An 18,515-nucleotide genomic window follows, 5' to 3' on the forward strand; every position below is an offset into this window, starting at 1 on the left:
GATTTATACATTTTTCATGTTTAAGCAGTAGGGTAGCTAGTAAATAGACATTTTTTGTAAGTAATTGCTCATGTTGTTACTAGTTGACTGACAGCAAATGAAATCCTACAAGGATTTTTATACATACTAGTGATAGTGATACAGCTAAGTGGCCACTTGGTAGGTGAAAGCTTTGTTTGTCTAGGGTTTTAGCATAATCATTAAATCACAGCTTTCTCTAATTGCTTCAGCTGCAGCCAAACTCAGTTGGATGGGATTCTGAAGCAAATGGAATTCTGTCACATTCAATATCAGTGTTTGCTTTATTAAATAGCATTTCTCTGGGGACCTGCATAGACTTTTGGAGTTTTTAATTTGTTACAGTATGTAGTAGCTGGCTTCTGTAAAGGAATTGTTCACCAAGCTGCAATTTTATTATTACTATTGATGCCTTTTTACATTAAATGAGGTTGACAAGATAAGAGATGCCATTTAGAAGTAAGCTTTACTTACTTTCCTCGATGAAGACTGAGTTTTGAAAGGGAGCTCTTCTTGGCATGCATAAATTCTCCCATTTCTTTTGAAGTGAAAATTTAAAGTTAATAATTAAAACAAACACACAAACCCAGTCTGTTATCACAACCTCTGTGCTTCATTCTCTCTATATTTCTTTCAGTGCCTTTCAGTACAGTATACCCTTTGATATAGCCACCGTAACAGCCTTGTCAGTGATCTGTTACACTGTTCTACAATATTATAGCAGCAATAACAGTAAAAGTTTCGATTCTAAGCAGATTTTTCATGGCAAGCAGGCAATTCAGACATCTCCATTTGAATCAGAATTTTAATTTGTAAATGCAAATGTCAGTTTAAAAAGTGCACTACCTTGTGCTTCTCACCACCAAAACTTGAAAACCATTGTGTACACTGAGAATATGCAAGTGTCTGGAGCCCAGCTTATCCTCACTTTGTCAAAGCAACCTGAACTCGTGATTATGTTCCTTTGTTAGCCAGATGTGGCTGTACCTGCCCAGCAGTGAGTGTTATGTGCTGGGAAGGGTAGTGCTACCCCACAGAGACAGAGCAGCTGAGTGATCTGAGGGCCACAGGATAATGCAGGAGAAATGTCAGTGTTTGATTTGTGTTGTCTTGACCTGGGATTTCCTTATATTTCAGATTACCCAGGACATAGGAAGATATACATAAGCAATTCTGTCTCTAGCTTAATTGTATTTTGGGCAGGACTTTTGTATCCAAATACAGTATGAGATAAGAAAAAAAAGGCTTGAGGGTCTTTATTTGCAACTATGGCTAGCTGGGGAGTAAAGTTAGGAAGCCAGGCAAATAATCACATCTTCTTCATTTAAAGTATTTCATACTGGCAGAAGTCTTTAACCAGTTCTCCAACTTCTGTCTGCCACTTGGAGCTTTTTATATGAAACAGCAGGAACCTGGCAGCCTGGAGATCTTTGAGAATTGTGAGCAGAAAACTTGAACATCATTTATAGGTTTTCCTGCCAAGACTGTAAAAATCTAGACAAAGTAGATACAGTTGTTTCATCCAGCTTTTCACGTATTTTTGTCCTTCACTAAGCTCTCAAAGCCTCAACCAGTTTTCTTTCTGACTTTTAAATTCTCTGTAGATATATAGAATAGGATTTATCTTACCTATCTTTATCCCTAAAAAAGTTACATGGCTAGACTGAACCATTCTCTAGGCTCCCTCTACAGACAGTGAAGAGACAGAGATCTGCAGGAGGCTTTTTATCTCACATGAATTTAGACAACTGTCTTGGGGTGAGATGAATCCCAGCCCTGTTGTCACCCTCTAGCTTTGATTCAGCAAATGTAACAAGTTCCATTTCCATGCTGGGATTTGGAGCCTTGTATAGAATATTCCAACATCTGATTTCCACTTAATTTAATGGAAAATGAATGTGTAAGTCTTTTAATTAGCTTTGAAAATCTCTGCCTTAATGTTTGATTAAGTTTGAATGCACATGTGTTTGTATATTTAAAAAATTGCAAGCAATAAATGTAGCTGTATTATTTTCAAATACCAGAGCATCTGATAACTGCAGCTGACCAGTGGTTCAAATGGCCACTGCAGATGAAACTATGCTGCATTGTTGAAAACTGGAAAAAGTAAATAGAGTCTAAAATATAGACTTAATAACTTAATACCTCAACACTACCTTTTTTCTTATGTCTGTCTCAAGTAGAATTTAGATTTTGAAACACATTTAACACAGATAATATTTGTAGGTAGAGTGACATCACCAGCTGACAAAAATGACTGTGATTACCCATCCTAATAAGTACAGAATGCACACAGGAATTAACTTGGAGTGTAGTTTTGCTATAAAAAAGAAATAATCCTTTAAAAACTTCTACAAGAGTGGGGCTTCTGATATGGGTTAAATAAAAAATGTGAATGAACTTTTAAGGGACATAATTTGCAGGTCACTGTAACTCTTTTATGAAATTATTTTTTAATTACCACAGTGGAGTTTTTTGCTTAAAGAAGATGCACTGTTTATGAAGCGAAGATAAAGAGGGATTTTTCTATTACCTATACATAACAAAGAACTCATATTTGTGCTTTACCATTGCTTCTTGCCAAAATTTCTGTAGAGTGCCATAATGTTTACTTCTCTGTACTGTCTGGAATTATACAGTGCTGTACAATATCTTTGGGTGATACCTGGACGCCCAAAACCACAGTCATATTATTAAAAAATTAAATGCAGCAATATATAATTTAAAGTGTAGATAGGGTTGTAAATTTTAAAATGAGTGGTTTCTTCAATACTTCTTTCTTAATTGTTTTCTCTTTTTCTGACTAGTTGCTAAATTAAATTTTTGTGCATGAGATTACCTGTCCTCCATAGGAGATGGGACACACAATACACTTGATTTTTTCCACTTCCTGTACCTTCCCAAGAAATAACAGCTCTTTGGCTAGAGCTGTCCATAATTTTGATATGCTCTTACCTGGTTGCAAAGCTTAATAGGAAGTCGTAATTTTGAGTTAATTAGACTTGCAGACTGGCAAAAGCATAGATGGATCTCAGCTCAGCAAAACATTTAAACATATCCTAAATTTTAAAAGTCTCTTGCTGAGTCTTAGCAAGAGTTTTCTCAAAGTCCTGTGGGGTAAAGTTGTGCTAGAGTTGTGTATAATGGGCTGGGCTGGAGGGGACCCTAAAGATCATCTGCTTCCAGATCCTCTGCACTTTTTACTGGACCACATTGCTCAGAGCTCCAGCCAGCCCAGCCTTGGGCACTGCCAGGGATGGGGCATCCACAGCTGCTCTGGCCAACCTGTGCCAGTGCCTCACCACCCTCACAGTGCTAATTAAAACCTGCTGGCTTTCAGTTCGGAGCCATTTCCCCTTGTACTATCACTACATGCCCTTGTAAATAATCCCTCTCAGGCTTTTTTTCTGTATGTAGAGATATGTATCTCCTCATCTATATGCCTTTTCAATCCATATAATCTTTTCTTATGATGAAATCAACTCTTTGTAGCTGCATTACCTATTTGCCCTTTCACTATTTGATACTTCTGCTCCAGAATGTAACTGGGAGGATGGCTTGTCTTACCTGTGTTTCCCTTTCCTACCTAGATCACCAGATTCTCACAAGAATAAGGAAAAATACATAGCAGAGTAAGTCTTTTAGCTCAGCTGAAGAGCCATGTATGACCTCTCAAAGAACAGTCTGTTGGATCATAGTTTAGAGTGCAGTTTTTCAGAATCAGGGACCTCTGAAGGTCCCAGCTTTGTACTCATCTCCAATGCACGTGGTGCTTCTGTGAGACTGCAGTAATCAAAGGGGTGGGGAGAGTCCAGTGTGGAATGGAGGTGTCAAGGACTCTCCACCGTGTTCCAATGTAGTATTTAGAAGCTGTCAGTAATATTTTTTTTTTCCACTGTAATAAATGATAAAGGGATTTGTGTTCACTAAATTTTAGAGCCTTGGGAGTTGGTGCAGTTGGATAGATAGACCTAGAGAGACTCATTTAGTAATCTTGCTGGAAATATGAGGTTTTTTTCTGTGCCCTAGTGACACATAATATTTGATGCTCTATATTCACTCATGGCAATACTAGGTATTGCCTTTTCATTGGAATAGATGGCATAGCAGCTTCCATTTACTCATAGAGATGGAAGTAAACAAGGTAAAAAAGAAACCAGGTCAAAATGTCAGAATAAAATAAGAACATTTGTATGGCTGACAGTAGTACATTAGATAATAGACACACTTAATATTCCATCTCTATAAACTATTCTCAAAGGCAGAGGCTGTGGGGTATTCTCTGGCAGAATAGAGAAATGTAACTGTGGTTCATTTTTGATAAACACAAAACTCAGGTCTGTGATTTGTCTGGAGTGATCATGGATTGAGAATACTACTAAGTAAATCTATTACTGTTTCCAGCCAGCCAGAGATATTTTCAATGCCTATTGAAAAAAGGGCTCAAATTTAAAACAATTTTGAATATGGATTTAGTATGCACCGTATATATACCAAGTACTAACAGATAATCTGCTGTGGGTGGAAGTGTATAGCTCTGTAAAAACTGCACAATTTGGTTGTCAATGCCCAGTCTTTTTGTTCTCACAGCCAGAATATAGGTCTTCTCCCTAGAGACCAAGTGCAATCTATCCCATATATTTTAAAAGGACAAAAGAGCATCTTCTGCTGGTCAATGCTGATATTGCTGTGAAATCTCAAGGATGATGCCACATTGGCAGTAAGGAATTGGCAGTGGAGTGTGTCTTAAGCCCAGCTTTACTGCTCTTTTCCCTCCCTTCTTTCTCCTATCCATTCGTGTGCACAAGTTTCAGGAATGGAAATAATGAATTCAAATTAAAGAAGCCAGTGAAATGACACATTTCACAAGTTAACTCCTTCTGCTCTGTACTGCTTACAGACAAGTATTAAACTGCAGTCTCCTGTCTGCTGCAGGTGAATAGTCAAACATGCAGAGAGTGGATATTTAAGAATTCATTTCTCTTTTGTCCACAAGCTTCAGTAAAATTTAAAGACTGACAAATAATAGGTTTTAGACCAGGCATTCTTCTCTGATTCTGTTATTAGACTGAATCAGGTATGTCTCTGTCTTATCCTTTCCTGACAACTTAAGTTAAAAATCTCTGTAATTTTAAGCACTACAATTTTAAAAGGATATCCAAATTGTTATACATGTGGCATCTGTGTAGATGGAAAAATCAGGTGGCTGAGATGTAGTGGAATAACTGTTCTTTTATAGCTGTGTGTAGACTGGTCTTGCTGTTTGCCAGCCTAGTGAGTATTTCCCACAAATACTCTAACAAAAGGTATCTAATTTGGGCATATGTTAGTGCAAGGGCTCAACCGTTCTTCTGAACACAAGAAAAACATTAGCTGTCCTTATTTCAGTGTGAGCATGTTTCAGTTAATCTGAGCCCCTGGTAAAATTTCCCAGTGAGGACTTGCTATTTGTGACATAGAATTGACATTATCTCAAAGCACTATATCTGCAAAGCTGAGTTGTATGACAGTGTCATTACAGCACAGTGTTTTTGCTAAAATGATGCTGATTCTCACCTGCCTGGGTTCAGAGTACAACAAGAAAATGGCATGGATCAATTTGTGTATTTTGCAAAGCCTCTCTCTTTTTCTATTATTTTTTTCCTCCCATTTGTATCTGAAATCAAATAATTCATGTTTGATTTTCTGTTGCCTGATAGTGTACTGATTTATAGGCAATAAAAATAAGATCCTTGATATATTAGGCATTTCTAGTGAATGTGTAAGAGTAACTCCCTATTATCGACCTTTCCCTGGAATTCCTTTGGATTTTTAAACTTACTCCAGATTTACATGAGAAGCAGAGATGTTGCCCCCATTTTGCACCCCAGTCAGTCTCTCTGAGGAGGTATTGCTGTGGGGATCTGTTGCATGACTATACTTTGCCTTTTCAGTCGAACAGAAACTTGGTGTTGTTTCTTTACTGTACAATTGAAGATAAGTTCCTAAGTGGAATGTAAACAATAGTTCAATTAATGATTAAGTGAGCTGAAGGACTGATATGTTTTGGGCGCTGAGCAGAGTTTTGGCAAGAAGTTGCAAGTGTATAATGGAACAGAAAACTACTTATGACCAAAGCCAAGTCTTAAAATCTTTTAGCCAGGTTTACTACACATTGTTTGAGACATGGAATCCAGCCACACTAGTAAGTGAAATAAAAGAAAGCAACACCATTAAATTGTGAATATGTGTGAAATAACAAATGGAAGGAATAGAGTGGGGCATTCCTGGCAGGGAAAGGGAGATGGAGATTCTTTAAGTTACCACCAGGTGCAAGATTAAAGGTATATTTAATTCTGTGTAAAATATGCTTTATATTTGAAATAAAATAAATGAGATAGAATAACAAATGGAAAAGCAATGGAAGAGGTTCTTAAAAACTAGCCCTGAGTAACCAGATTGGTCCTCTTTCTCAAGTACTTTTACTAACTATAGGGGACCACATATTCTTAGCAAGGATACTGGGAAAATAGGAGAGGTGTGCATGTTGTTGTATAACAGACAGCCATATATGGGTTTCCCACCTACATACATATGAGCATTCCACTCTTTCACTCTGTTCATACTGTTTCCAGGAAAGCCAGTCATGGACTCAGTATCTGTAGTCCACACTGGATGTATACAAGTAGCAGAAAGCCCTATGCCAGATTATAAAACCATTGTGCTTTGCAGGGCCAGACCTACAGATGAGTGCTCAAATTTCCAAATCTACACAATTAAGATATATAGATCCCTATTAATTTGTTACTCATTTGTATCAGAATCTTAAATATATTAGGTAGAGACAATATTGGTCTAATTTAAAACTAATGGGGAAATTATTGGTTTCTTGTATTTGGACATTTTATTTATCATGGTTTTTCTGTTTGCTTTGAGTATAGACTTCAATGTCAGATTTTTTTTAACCTGTGAGTTTTGTAATCTGTAATGGCTGTGGAGTTTTTCCAGGTGTATTTAATGGCACAATCTTATCTTGAACTGCATTTTGAAAGCTCAAGTGTAGTTTAATTTGCTGGGAACAGGAGGAGGGAAGGAATGCTGTTCTTTCCTTAGGGAGACAGCAGTTCCTTGTGCAACATTAACTTAAAAGAATATGAGACACATATATGTTGCCAACAGGAATGTAGATGTATAGAGTTCTGAAAATAGTAAGTGTCAATAGGGGAGGGTTGCAGATGCCAGAAGAAAAATGTAAGCTCCCAAGTGCACACTCTCTTTTTATTTTTGCCTTGTCCAATGCCAAGATTGACATTAAAATTCAGGTTTTCCCTAAAAAGTGATTATTTAAAAAAAAAGTCTGACTTCAGAACAGATGTGTTTCCTGCGTGTATTCAGAATTGTATTTATTTGTTTCCCTAACTCTGTTTGAATACACTGTTTTCACCTGTTAGACACGTGCAGCCAAAAGCAGTGTGAGGGAGAAACCACATTGAGGTTCTCACTGGGCATGAGCTGTGGAGCTGCTGTACAGGGGCAGCTCTGCCCGAGGCTCGTGGGCAGCAGGATCTCTACACCCACTCCCCTTGGGAACTGTTGTGCTCTGCAGCTCTTTCCCCTCTGCAAAACACTAGCCCAGAAATCTGTAACAGGGCATTAATCCACTTAACCTGCACTGGCAGCAAACTGAACCAATTATTACTTCTATCTGTGTTAGCCACCAAGGACGAGTGCTCACTCTTCTTCATAGCAATCTTTTCATATAGTTGAGGACTGTCATCATGTTCCCTGTGAGTTTCTTCTGTCTTACACAAAACACAGCTAGATCCTACTACCTTTCTTCCTTTGAGTCTTTTGGGGTTGGTTGCATGTGTCTTTAGACTCATTGATTGCTGTGGTTCTCGGCTAATTCCTTTGAGAGTGGGTGGCCCAGACTGGGCCATAGTACTCCAGAAGTGGACAAGCTATTGCAGTTGAAGTCTTCCCAGAGATGTGTTTGCTGGAGTGGAAGGGTATTGTATCTAAGACATTTCCTGTATTCCCAAGAGCAATTGACATATTTGCTTCGTGATCTGGACCATTTTCTACAGTACTGCTTAGTCGGTTATTCCCCATTTTGTTTTTGTACTTTTGTCACTTGACTTTATTGAATTTCATCTTCATTTCAGGACATTTCTCCAATCTATCAAAATAATTTTGAATTCTGCTTCTGTCCTGCAAGATATCTGCATCCTTTAAAGTGTAATTTCATGTACTGACTTTTTATGTCAGTCCATTCTGCCTTCCAAGTTATTAAAAATAAAGGAATTTGAAGAAAATGCCATAGTCTCAGTTGGCCTCATATTCCAGTTGCAAGATCTATCACAGGCAAATGGAAAAGCCTCATTTAGCTTGCAGACTCTTAATCATGTAAGTGTGTAAGGTGTAAAGAAGAACCCAGCTTGACTCTCAGATCACACAGTGAACATACGGGACTTTTAGATGGAAGGGGAAAAAGAACATCATTGTACTTAAAATCTGATTACCTTTGCCAAAGAAAATCAGAGTCAGGAAAAAATATTGAAACAGTAGGATTCCATTTACTTGGAGACCCTATTCAGACTTGAGCCGTGCTTCAAATTACAAATAATACCAGGGGTGGAGGGGATCAGAGGGAACAATGACATTTGTGGAAGAAGTCGTTTTGCTGCTTGGGTACGTGGCCACAGCAGCACGGCATCTTCACTTCTGACCCAACTTGCTGGCTGTGTCTGCCCTCTTCTCTCCTGTGACCTATTCCTTAAGTTTATTTTAATACAAAATATTTTTAGAGAATTAATATTTTTTTGGTTATGTTTAGGCCATTATTTCAGTGTTTGAGCATGTGAGTGCACTACGTGAAAGGGAGGTTGCCATGGTAATTTCTCATTATTGTTGAATAGAAAAATAATTACTCTGGCGAAATCCCCCATAACCTGTCAAAGCATAAGTTAAAGATGCCTGAGGGCAGCCTTGCCTTCACCATCCACTTTTTGCAAAAAAAAGAAATAAAAAAAGAAAAAAAAGGGTTTTTTTTTTGAATAACTGGATCCTATTTTGGTTTGGCTGGGGACACCTCGTTGGGTTTTGCTCACATTTGTCTTTGAGAGTAGGTGGGCCCACCTGTGACAAGGGTGGGGCAGAAAATTAATCAGCAGAGCATTTCAAAGGTTGACAAGATATATATACTCTTTTTTAAGGCTGGGTTTTCTTTCTGGGGGTAGGGTGTTGCATTTTATATTTTTCTTTCTTCCTCGCCTAAAATATGCAAAAGCTTAAGATAAAGACTTTGGACTGTGTTCAAACTATGAAAGAGTCTGGATATTTCATCTGACCAGGGAGGGAATCCACAGTAATTCCATTTCCACATTCTTCTTGCTTTCAAGACTTCTTGGGAGCCAGCATGAGTGCAGATATGTGTGGTTTTGAGGTGAGGCCCTGCACTTTCCCTGCTCTTCTCTATCTTTCCCACATGCAGTTAAGTCCTGGCTATGCCATGCTCTCCTTTGCGTTCCCATGTCATTGGATGCTACAGGAGTAGCTCCAGTGATACCCAACATTAACAAGAGCTGCAAATGCGGTGTGTGGCATTGCTGAAATTCTTCCTTCCCTATGACAAGTATGTCCAAAAGGTTAAATGGTACTGCAGCCTCTCTTCAGTCAAATGGCAGAGTGGGAGCTCATAGCTACTTGTTGGACAATACACCCTTCTGTGGGCTTGTAATGCAACCCCCAGGCTGTGCTGAGTGCAGGGCCCTGTGCAGGGGTGTGTTGAGCACCTGTGAGTGTTTCAAGCTGCCCACTGTGTGTTTCATGCTGCCCACTGTGTGTTTCATGCTTTCTGTTGTGGCTGCTTGGCTGCTCAACACAGCAGCGTTTGCACGTGGGAACACTCATCAGGTTTACACCAGGAAATAACAACAGCTCTCTGTGACAGCAGATTTCTGAGATGTGGGGACAGCTTTGATTCCTCTTTGTGTGACTGAATGGCAGGGCTGTATGATCCTGTCACTGCCAGGTTGGATGAGCCTTGGCAGGGAAAGTGTATTACAGGCTCTGACTCAGACAAGAAGTCTCTCTAGGGTCTCTGGAAGGAACCAGATTGTTAAAACCTGTCCTTACCATTTCTCCATTGGATGCTTGACAAAAAATCAAAGTGAAATTGAGAGGAATATATACCTTGCTTAACATTTTGGAGTGAAATCCAAAAGTAACATCATCAGGAAATACAGCAGCAGAACTAAAATCCCCAGATTGCTCTGCATGTGTACATAATGAATATGATAGATGCATATTTTCTTTTAAATTGGCATTTTATCTCAGGATCTTTTTCCTGTGAAGCAAACATTTGTTTGCTTCATCTCTGGCCTAATCTATATTGCTCAGGCATTAAGAGGTGCTCAGACCTCACTGCTCAGTGAACCTGGCCTTGCTCACTGGAAAGGGAGGTGCTGAGTGGGATAGAGTGGCTCTGAGGAGTGCAGCCAGGGCATCTTCAGAAGTGTATTTCCAGCTTTGTTACTGACCTTGTGTGCTACAAGCCTTGGGGCCTCAAAGGAGCAGAAGAGACTGAACCAAAAATTTTGAATCCAGCTATTAAATATACCCATAACTTTCAAATGAAACAGTTGGTGGGTTTTGTGTTGCCCAACTTCTGTAAAATCCTTGCAAGCTGGACCACTTGCTCAGGTGCTAGACATTGAGGTTTGTGCCTGTTGTTGATCATCCAGGTCTGAAAATGCCTGGTTCAATTGATAAAGTCAAGGAACTTCCTGTAGTGCTGTGTTGGTATATGTTCTACATTGTTCACTATTTTAATAATTGCCCTGTTCCAGCTATGTGTATTACTGTGAATCTAAGTATGCACAAGTCATCTTAATTTTTTTTTTTTCACTTCTTGTATCACACTTAAAAGTAAAGATTTCTCACAACAATTACATTTAAGTAACTAGCTGGTATTTAATCAACCCGAAGTACTGTATTTATATTAAATTCATTGCAGTTGAATGGCCATTATATTTAGTTTCTATATAACTTCCTTGTCATCTTGTGCTGATGACGAGGTTATGTAACATTATAGAATTAGGTATGGAGGGATTTTTCATTACCAGGGCCAAGCATTTGAGACACACAGCCCAGAAAAGGAGGGAAAACTCATAACTGCTTTATTTGCAACTGATATATAATGCCATATCTAACATTTGGAGAAAAAATGTTGTGGAAAAGAAAGTTTTTACATATTTAGTATGCTAGATAAAATGAAAGTTTATTATACAGTAAATTAAACACTTCAGGTTTTTTTCCAAAATTAGAACTACAGCTTTATCTAGGAAAAATTAGTTTGAAATATCATATAGACATCTGTACCCCAAAACCACAGGTGAAGGAGCCAAACTAGGTGTGATCCTGTTGAATTTCTTTTACAACAGATGAACATATTTTCATTTTGCCTCCTGTTAAGTGAATGATCTGTTGCTTCCTAGGATAGTGACAACCTCTGGTGGGATGCCTTTGCAACTGAATTTTTTGAAGATGATGCAACCTTAACACTTTCATTTTGTTTGGAAGATGGACCAAAGCGATACAGTAAGAAATGTATATTTTTTGTTCTAATGTTAAGTATGAGTTTTGAAAAACAGTTTATCTGTACAAGACAGATGCAATCCTGTCAATGACAAAGTCACTTGTGTATATTCAGTGACTATTAAGTTACATTAAAGAATTCCATGAATTGGGAATCCATTTTTTATGGAATTCCTCTGAGTTTTATTACATGAAAATAAATTATTTCCTAGCAGAATGAAGCAAATAATGAAATATAATCTTTGGATTTTTTTAAATTAGTGGGCTTTGTGGCTGTGCTTGCACTCTTTGGTAATTTGTCTTCTGAAAAAATCCAAGTATTGAGTCTTGTGGGCAAAATTGTTCACAGAAAGGGAACTTTATGGAAAATATCAGTATTATTGCTGGAAGGGCCTCCAAAATTAAAGAGGGATCAGAAAAAGAAGAAATTAAAATGTATATCTTTGCTGATGTAGATAAGTGTTATTCCATCAACAGTGTGGATCTGTGCTGCTTGCCCACATTAAGGACCAGCCTTGGGTGCTGTCTGAGCAGCAGTGGAAGTGTAGAATACTCTCAATTGAGCACTAAGTGAAAGCTTGAATAAAAGTGAAGCAGTGAATAAATCTGATGGCATTGGAATCCATTGCTTGCACACACTGAGCAGCAAAAAGGGATAAAATTCATTGAATAAATTGTTTGAAGTGAATAATTCACTCAGCTTTAGCACCAAGCAACAGAGGGAAGAAAACATTGAAAAACTGCATTACCAATTGTTTGACTCCATTCAGAGTGACCCCTGCTTCATGGTGACAGATTGTGCTCTCTACTTAATGCTCTGAATCTTTTGAGGTTCTTCTTTTTCATGAGAGTGACTGATTGTCAGCCTATCACTCACATACTTCTAATTCCTATTATCAGTTATCTCAGGTATTTATTTGACAAGTGTTACCTTCTTCTGAAGAAAATATAGCAACCACTTTGAATGCACGTTTCTGGGATTAGTGTTGACAGAATTACAGTTTCTTGCCTTTCAAAGCAAGTGATAACTCTCTAAAGGTCCTCAAATTACAGCCTATAGCAACGTTGGTAACAGCTGATCTGTCCTGATTAGGTTGAGTCAACTTGTCAGATATCAGATTTGCTAGTTGTGTTATCAGTCCAGAAGGCACAGATACATCAGCAAAAAAGCAATTAATGTCCAGTTAGATCAGAGGGAGTTGCGATTCTGGAAAACAGTGCTGCATATGAAAGAATTTGTCAATGTGTAAAATACTCCTGTTGTCACTAATGCTTGATAATAGTTGTATTGTCTGTAACTGGGACAGTTTGGCATGAGGTAATACTGTGATTCTTAGCATTGTTGCTGATAAGAATGATTGAAAGATCAATTTACTGTAGTCATGGTTTTAAAAGTGACTAGTACACAGAATTTTTCCTCTGGTTTTAATTTCTGGCCTCTGAACAAACTGATTGGTTTATTCTCAACATCTGGAATTGAAGCTCTGCACTTAAGGCTCTTTGCTGGTAATTAATATTTCCTTTCCTTTGTTAGTTAATATTTACTAACTAGTGAATAGTTAATAGTAAATCAATAGTTACTGAACTACAGTATTAGTGATGCTTTTTGACATGGGCAGTATTCCAACTCAAGGAAACTCTGAAGAGCATGCTCGTGGCTCTTCCAGTTTGAGACTTCCATTGCCTTCTTAGAAGGCTTTGGGAGCAGTCTTGAGGCCTCTGTGCTGTCCAAGTCCCTGCCTGGGGACACCTTTGGCATTGCAGTGGTGGCTGCAGGGTGGAGGTGGGATGCTCAGAGTAGCCCTCTCTTCCTAGTTGGGAACTTTGTGTCCAAAACCACGTCCAGGAGTTGAGAACAGAGAAGTCTTCTCCCCTTACAGCTCTCTGTTTTGAGAGAGCCATGCTCATGCTCTGCTGTTCCCTTATGGGTGCTCTTGGCATCTCCCAAGAACCACAATGGCACCCAGAACTTCTATTCCAAGCTGGTGGAATTGCTGACCAGGGCCTGTGGCTCCTGTTAGGTGAGTATGGCTCGTGGTTGCAGCACCGAACATGGGATTCTGAAAGGGGTGAAACAAAATTGCCCTTTCCTTCATCTGTGCTGTCTCCAGCATAACACCTACCTCCTTGCCTAGAGAGCATGCTCTTAAGGGTGAAGAGGGCATTAAACACATTGGAACTGGCAGAGAGGAGAGAGGAAAGACAAATTGTTTGTTCTTATTCTTGTAGGCACAGACAGTAATGGAGGGAACCAAGATAAGGCCCAGGAAAGGAGAGAAAGGCATCCTTTGAGAAGTTGTTTATAAAGTTGAAAGTGATGAAAGATGCCAACCTCTTGCCTTTGCTCTAGGATTCAGGTCAAAATTGCCTGCCTTTGTCTTGCTTCAGCCTGTGAGAGCTTTGCTTACATCTCTGACATTGACTGTGGCCACCATCTCTTTTTTTTTTTTCCTTTGGGCAATGTTTTCCCTCTTCTGAGAACTAAAATATTCTTTTTTGGAGCAAACAAATTCAAAAAAACCCATTGCATGTGTGGAAAGGACAATACCTTTTTTGCTGTCCAGGGCCTCATTTTTCTCTGGGTTATGGCAATTCCCAGTCCATTTCCCTCCTTCTTCTCAGGGGCTGTTTAGCACTTGTGTTAAGCCATCACAGACATGAAGAAGCACTCAGTTTTGCCCCAGGTTCCTTCTTCAAAGCCCCTCGAGAATGTTGTGGGAGGCTGCTGGGAACTAATCTTGAGTGCAGCTCCCAAATTTCTTTGGAGCATTTTCTCTTGGTTGCTGTAGACTTTTTCTTTCTGTGAGTTTGGTATCATAGCCTGTTTTTCCCAGCTGGCTCTCTCTGCCCTCTGCTCTTACCTGAACAGTCCAATTCCACAGCCAATGCAAATGTTTAGAGCAGGCCTGTAAATCAGTGTTTGTGTAAATGGTAGAAGATTTAAAAAAAAACTTTTATTTGCCTCTCTCTTTGGTTTAACTTTAATATACACTTTTTTCCAAGAAATTATGAGGGTTGTGAACTCAGCTTTTTTTTGCTGTCTCAAAAAACAAAGTTGCTTATTTACTTTTGTGGCCCAAAACTGAAGCTTTATGAAGAACACAAAATATTTTTAGGTGTTTCATTCATATTACCATGTTTTACAGCACGCCTCTCTATACTGAGAAAAGCAGTTTTCTTGCCTTTGCTGTTCTCAATGTTTCTCTTCAACTGTCAGCTCTGAGATTCTTTCATTTGTAGAGAAAATTAGATATGGTTAGAATGGGGGTTTTAAGTCACTGGGTTATGTTTACTTTGCTTCACGTCAGGCAGCACTATGTACTGATACTTGAGCCAGCTCTAAATGTCCCTGTATCTGCATGGCACAGCGTGTAAAGGTACTTACTTATGCCCTGGGAAGAGCAGAGGTTTGTTAGTTCAGTGATCCACCTGTGTTAATTAATTTGATTGCCAGGTTTGTTAGACCTAGACCTAGTTATCTGTGCAGAACAATATTCTGCCTTGGAGAGATGTGACTTGAAAGCCCAGCTTAACTTTTTCATGCAGAGATTCTGTGTCAGACCAGAAATAGCTGCTGTGCCCATCTTTGCAGCTCCTTTTGTCTTTCTTCAGTATTTGATTTCTGTACATGCAAGAACTTTACCTTCTGCAATCCTTTCTCCCTGGCACAGTGTTCCAGAAAGAAGATATTATCTTCTTTCAAACAGACACTGAAAATATGTTTTTCTCCTACTTGCTTATACCCCTCAGCTATTCTTTTGGTCTGCTATTATCTATGAACCCTACTTATATTACTGAATTCTATGTTGAGATTTTAATGAAAATGATGCAGAAAATAAAGATATATTTTAAGTTAACAAAGGTGTAAATTATGCATTTCTCTTGTCTGGCTTTTCAGGGTAGCATGGCTACCCTGAGGTGGAGAGAAACCTCACCAATGAAACATTCCAATGCTTAAAAACAAGGAAAGATTCCCAAAAGTAGAGATGTTACCTGTCTTATTATAGTCAACAGAAACTAGGACGTAAACACATGAAGTTCATTCTACAGTGAGAGCAAAAAGAAATTTGCTCCAATATATTATGCCCTGATTTGATTGTCCAAGAAATAAATAGGATTTAAACAAAATCGAAAAAAGAAAATATGCCTAATGAAGCAGAATTTTTGTTTCCTTGTTGTGGATAAAGCATTCATTTCCTGTTAAGAGGCTTCTATCCCTGTAAAAGAGTAAATACTAGACTCTGATCCATTGTTGCCCAGGTTCTTTGTTTCTCAGAGACAAAATATTTCCCGAACAGATAAGAGAAACAAGTTTGATTGACAGCTCTTAGCAGAGTCTCATCAGCTGCTGTGCTGACAGCCTGGTGATGCGCACTGTGCTGATGTGGTAGGGACTGACAGGTGATTGACAGCCCAAGACTGGGGAGACAGGAAAGATGAAGCATGCTCAGTAAGAATAATGTGCAGTGTTTATGCAGCACTGCAGAGAATAGGAGCTAGAAAGTTAACTCTTTCAGGGAAAGTGCTTTTTTAACACATAATGAATGCGGTTGCCACTGTACAGAAAATTAGAGCTTGTCTACGTTTCTCTTCTGTTCACTAAATGGTTTTTGTCCATGGAGGAACTATAATGCTGTGAGGAAGCAAAAGCATGAGCTATTACATTTGTAGCTGTAAAAAAATTTCATGTGTGGTAGATATGATGGAGTCCTCAAAATTGATTTATTGATTTAAGCTTATAGATATAGAATATATTGAGAATTTCAGGCACTTTTTATAGCTTTCATCACCCAATTTTATATGGCATTGCATAATGTTACACAGTAGAAATTTCAAAAGGAACAATTTGATCTCTTTGCTCTCCCTATCCTTAGGAAAATATAGTGATTTCAGTTTTATTGTTGCTCTGAATCTGTAACTGATAATTGAATATGTGTTTTCTGTTATAATTTCTACTGCAGTTTGTGTTTGGAATGTACAAGGTAACTATACCATGCTTTGCATTTTACGCCTTTTTTTTTCATTTTCTCTACTTGGCTCATGAACCCTGTTTGATTTTTTTTTTTTCATTTCAAGAAAGAAAGAAAGAGGAAGGAAGGAAGGAAGGAAGGAAGGAAGGAAGGAAGGAAGGAAGGAAGGAAGGAAGGAAGGAAGGAAGGAAGGAAGGAAGGAAGGAAGGAAGGGAGGGCTGGCTTACTGGGCAATAGTCTCAGAGTGAACTTTGGACCAAGCTGCAAAATCATCAACTTCGAAGTGCTTATCTAAGTTTTTCTGTGTGCCTTTAGAATATATTGCATAACTGTATTTTAGATTTTACTACAAATTATTCAATTAATACACAGCAAGAAAGCTGCAACAGATTCATTGTGAATTTGTCCCTGTTTTTATAACCTGTGCAATGCAGGTAATTTTATAGCCCTTTATTGAAAAAAAATTGCAGGAGTTAATGGTGAGAAGCTACATCTAGTGGGTATTTCTTATAAGCCCAATTTGGGAATAAACAGGCAAAGTTCCTTACACATTACCCACTTGCATAACTATTTTCAAAAAGACGGTTTGAGGGGCCAGCATGTTACATTATCACCCCAGGTTTCTCTAAAACTCTCATCTAGCTTCTCTCCTATAAGTCTTAGAGAGAAAATTAAATTTGCCTAGAGAAAGAGATTGTTTTATTTCCAGGAACATCTTCTTTATTTTTCCCTTTATTTTTTTTTTCCACAAGAAATCACAGTCATTAAATATCATTTGAGCATTCAGGTACAACACAGTAAATTGGCCGAGCATTGTGAGACAGATTATTCTGTGTGACTCCCTGGTATTCATCTTTATATAACAACTATTCTAGTTCTTGGTTTTTCAAAGTTTCTTGGCATTAGTTTTGAATTTAATTTCAGAACATAGGTAAAAATTTCATTAAAATCAGGTGTAAAAGGTCCACAACTGCCTGGATCACCACTAGCCCCTCCATCCTCCAGCTAATGATTTCTAATTAACAATTACTTCCTAAAATTGATGTTTTAAAGAGTTCTCAATCAATTTTACATACACTCTATGAAAATTGTATATTAATAAACTTCAGTAAGAATAAAAGTAATGCACTAGAAAGTTGAATGCTTTACAGGTATCTAAGTGTATTACAGCCATGCACTTCTCTTTATCACCCAAACTTTTGTAAGCTCATCAAAGAATAAAATGAGATTTGTTTGACAAGAGCTATTTTGCATAAACCCATGTTGACTGGCATTAATTACATCCCTTTCACTTCAATCTTTGTCAGTTAAATCCTGTATAATTTTTTTCACTATTTTGTCTGGATTGATATCAAGCAAGTGTATTATGTTATGCTGTTCCCTGACTCTATAGTGTCCCTTAAATATCAGCTCAGCAGTAGCGGATTTTTAAAATTCCCTCAATAGTTCTTTTATTTCTTTAATTAATATTTTATAATACCAGATAGAAATGGGAAAAAACCCCTTAGAACTGCCAATTTCAAAACATTTACTTCTCATAGATACTATTTAAGATCCATCTTAGTTGCCAATGGACTAGAAAGCACTTTTCACTCAAGAGCAACATTCTTTCCAAAAGTAGAACAAAAAAGCTTCTTATATGTTGAAAGTTTTTCTGTTCCTAAAATAAATTAAGGTTTGATAAATTTCAAGGTCTTATTTTCGCTAGTTTTTATGGATATGAATTTTTCACTGCCAACTTCAGCATCTCATTCTGATATTTTATATTTCATAATATGTTTTTACAGAACATTTCCCCCTTTTTTATCTTTGTTTTATTTTCTACAGGCATCATAATTATCAGGATTTTTTTCCCTTCTAATTATTGCTTTCATTTCCCTACTTATTTTTTTTGCTGAAGTTGTTTTCTTTTTCACCTTCTAGCTTCATCTTTTAGATATCTTAGGAAGT

General features: G+C 38.0%; 1 protein-coding gene across 1 annotated transcript in view; it reads left to right on the forward strand.

Annotated features, from left to right (window-relative positions):
- LOC139592661 (LIM domain-binding protein 2-like) overlaps nucleotides 1-18,515 on the forward strand; it is a 340,648-nt gene that overhangs the window by 212,167 nt on the left and 109,966 nt on the right. Inside the window, exon 3 of the mRNA XM_071432729.1 lies at nucleotides 11,496-11,598. Within this exon, the coding sequence (XP_071288830.1) occupies nucleotides 11,496-11,598 (103 nt within the window). The remainder of the gene's footprint in view (nucleotides 1-11,495; nucleotides 11,599-18,515) is intronic.

The sequence above is a fragment of the Agelaius tricolor genome, unplaced genomic scaffold (genome assembly GCF_023055355.1).
Source record: "Agelaius tricolor isolate 1412-34295 unplaced genomic scaffold, bAgeTri1.0.p SCAF_8, whole genome shotgun sequence".
Taxonomy (NCBI): Eukaryota; Metazoa; Chordata; class Aves; order Passeriformes; family Icteridae; genus Agelaius; species Agelaius tricolor.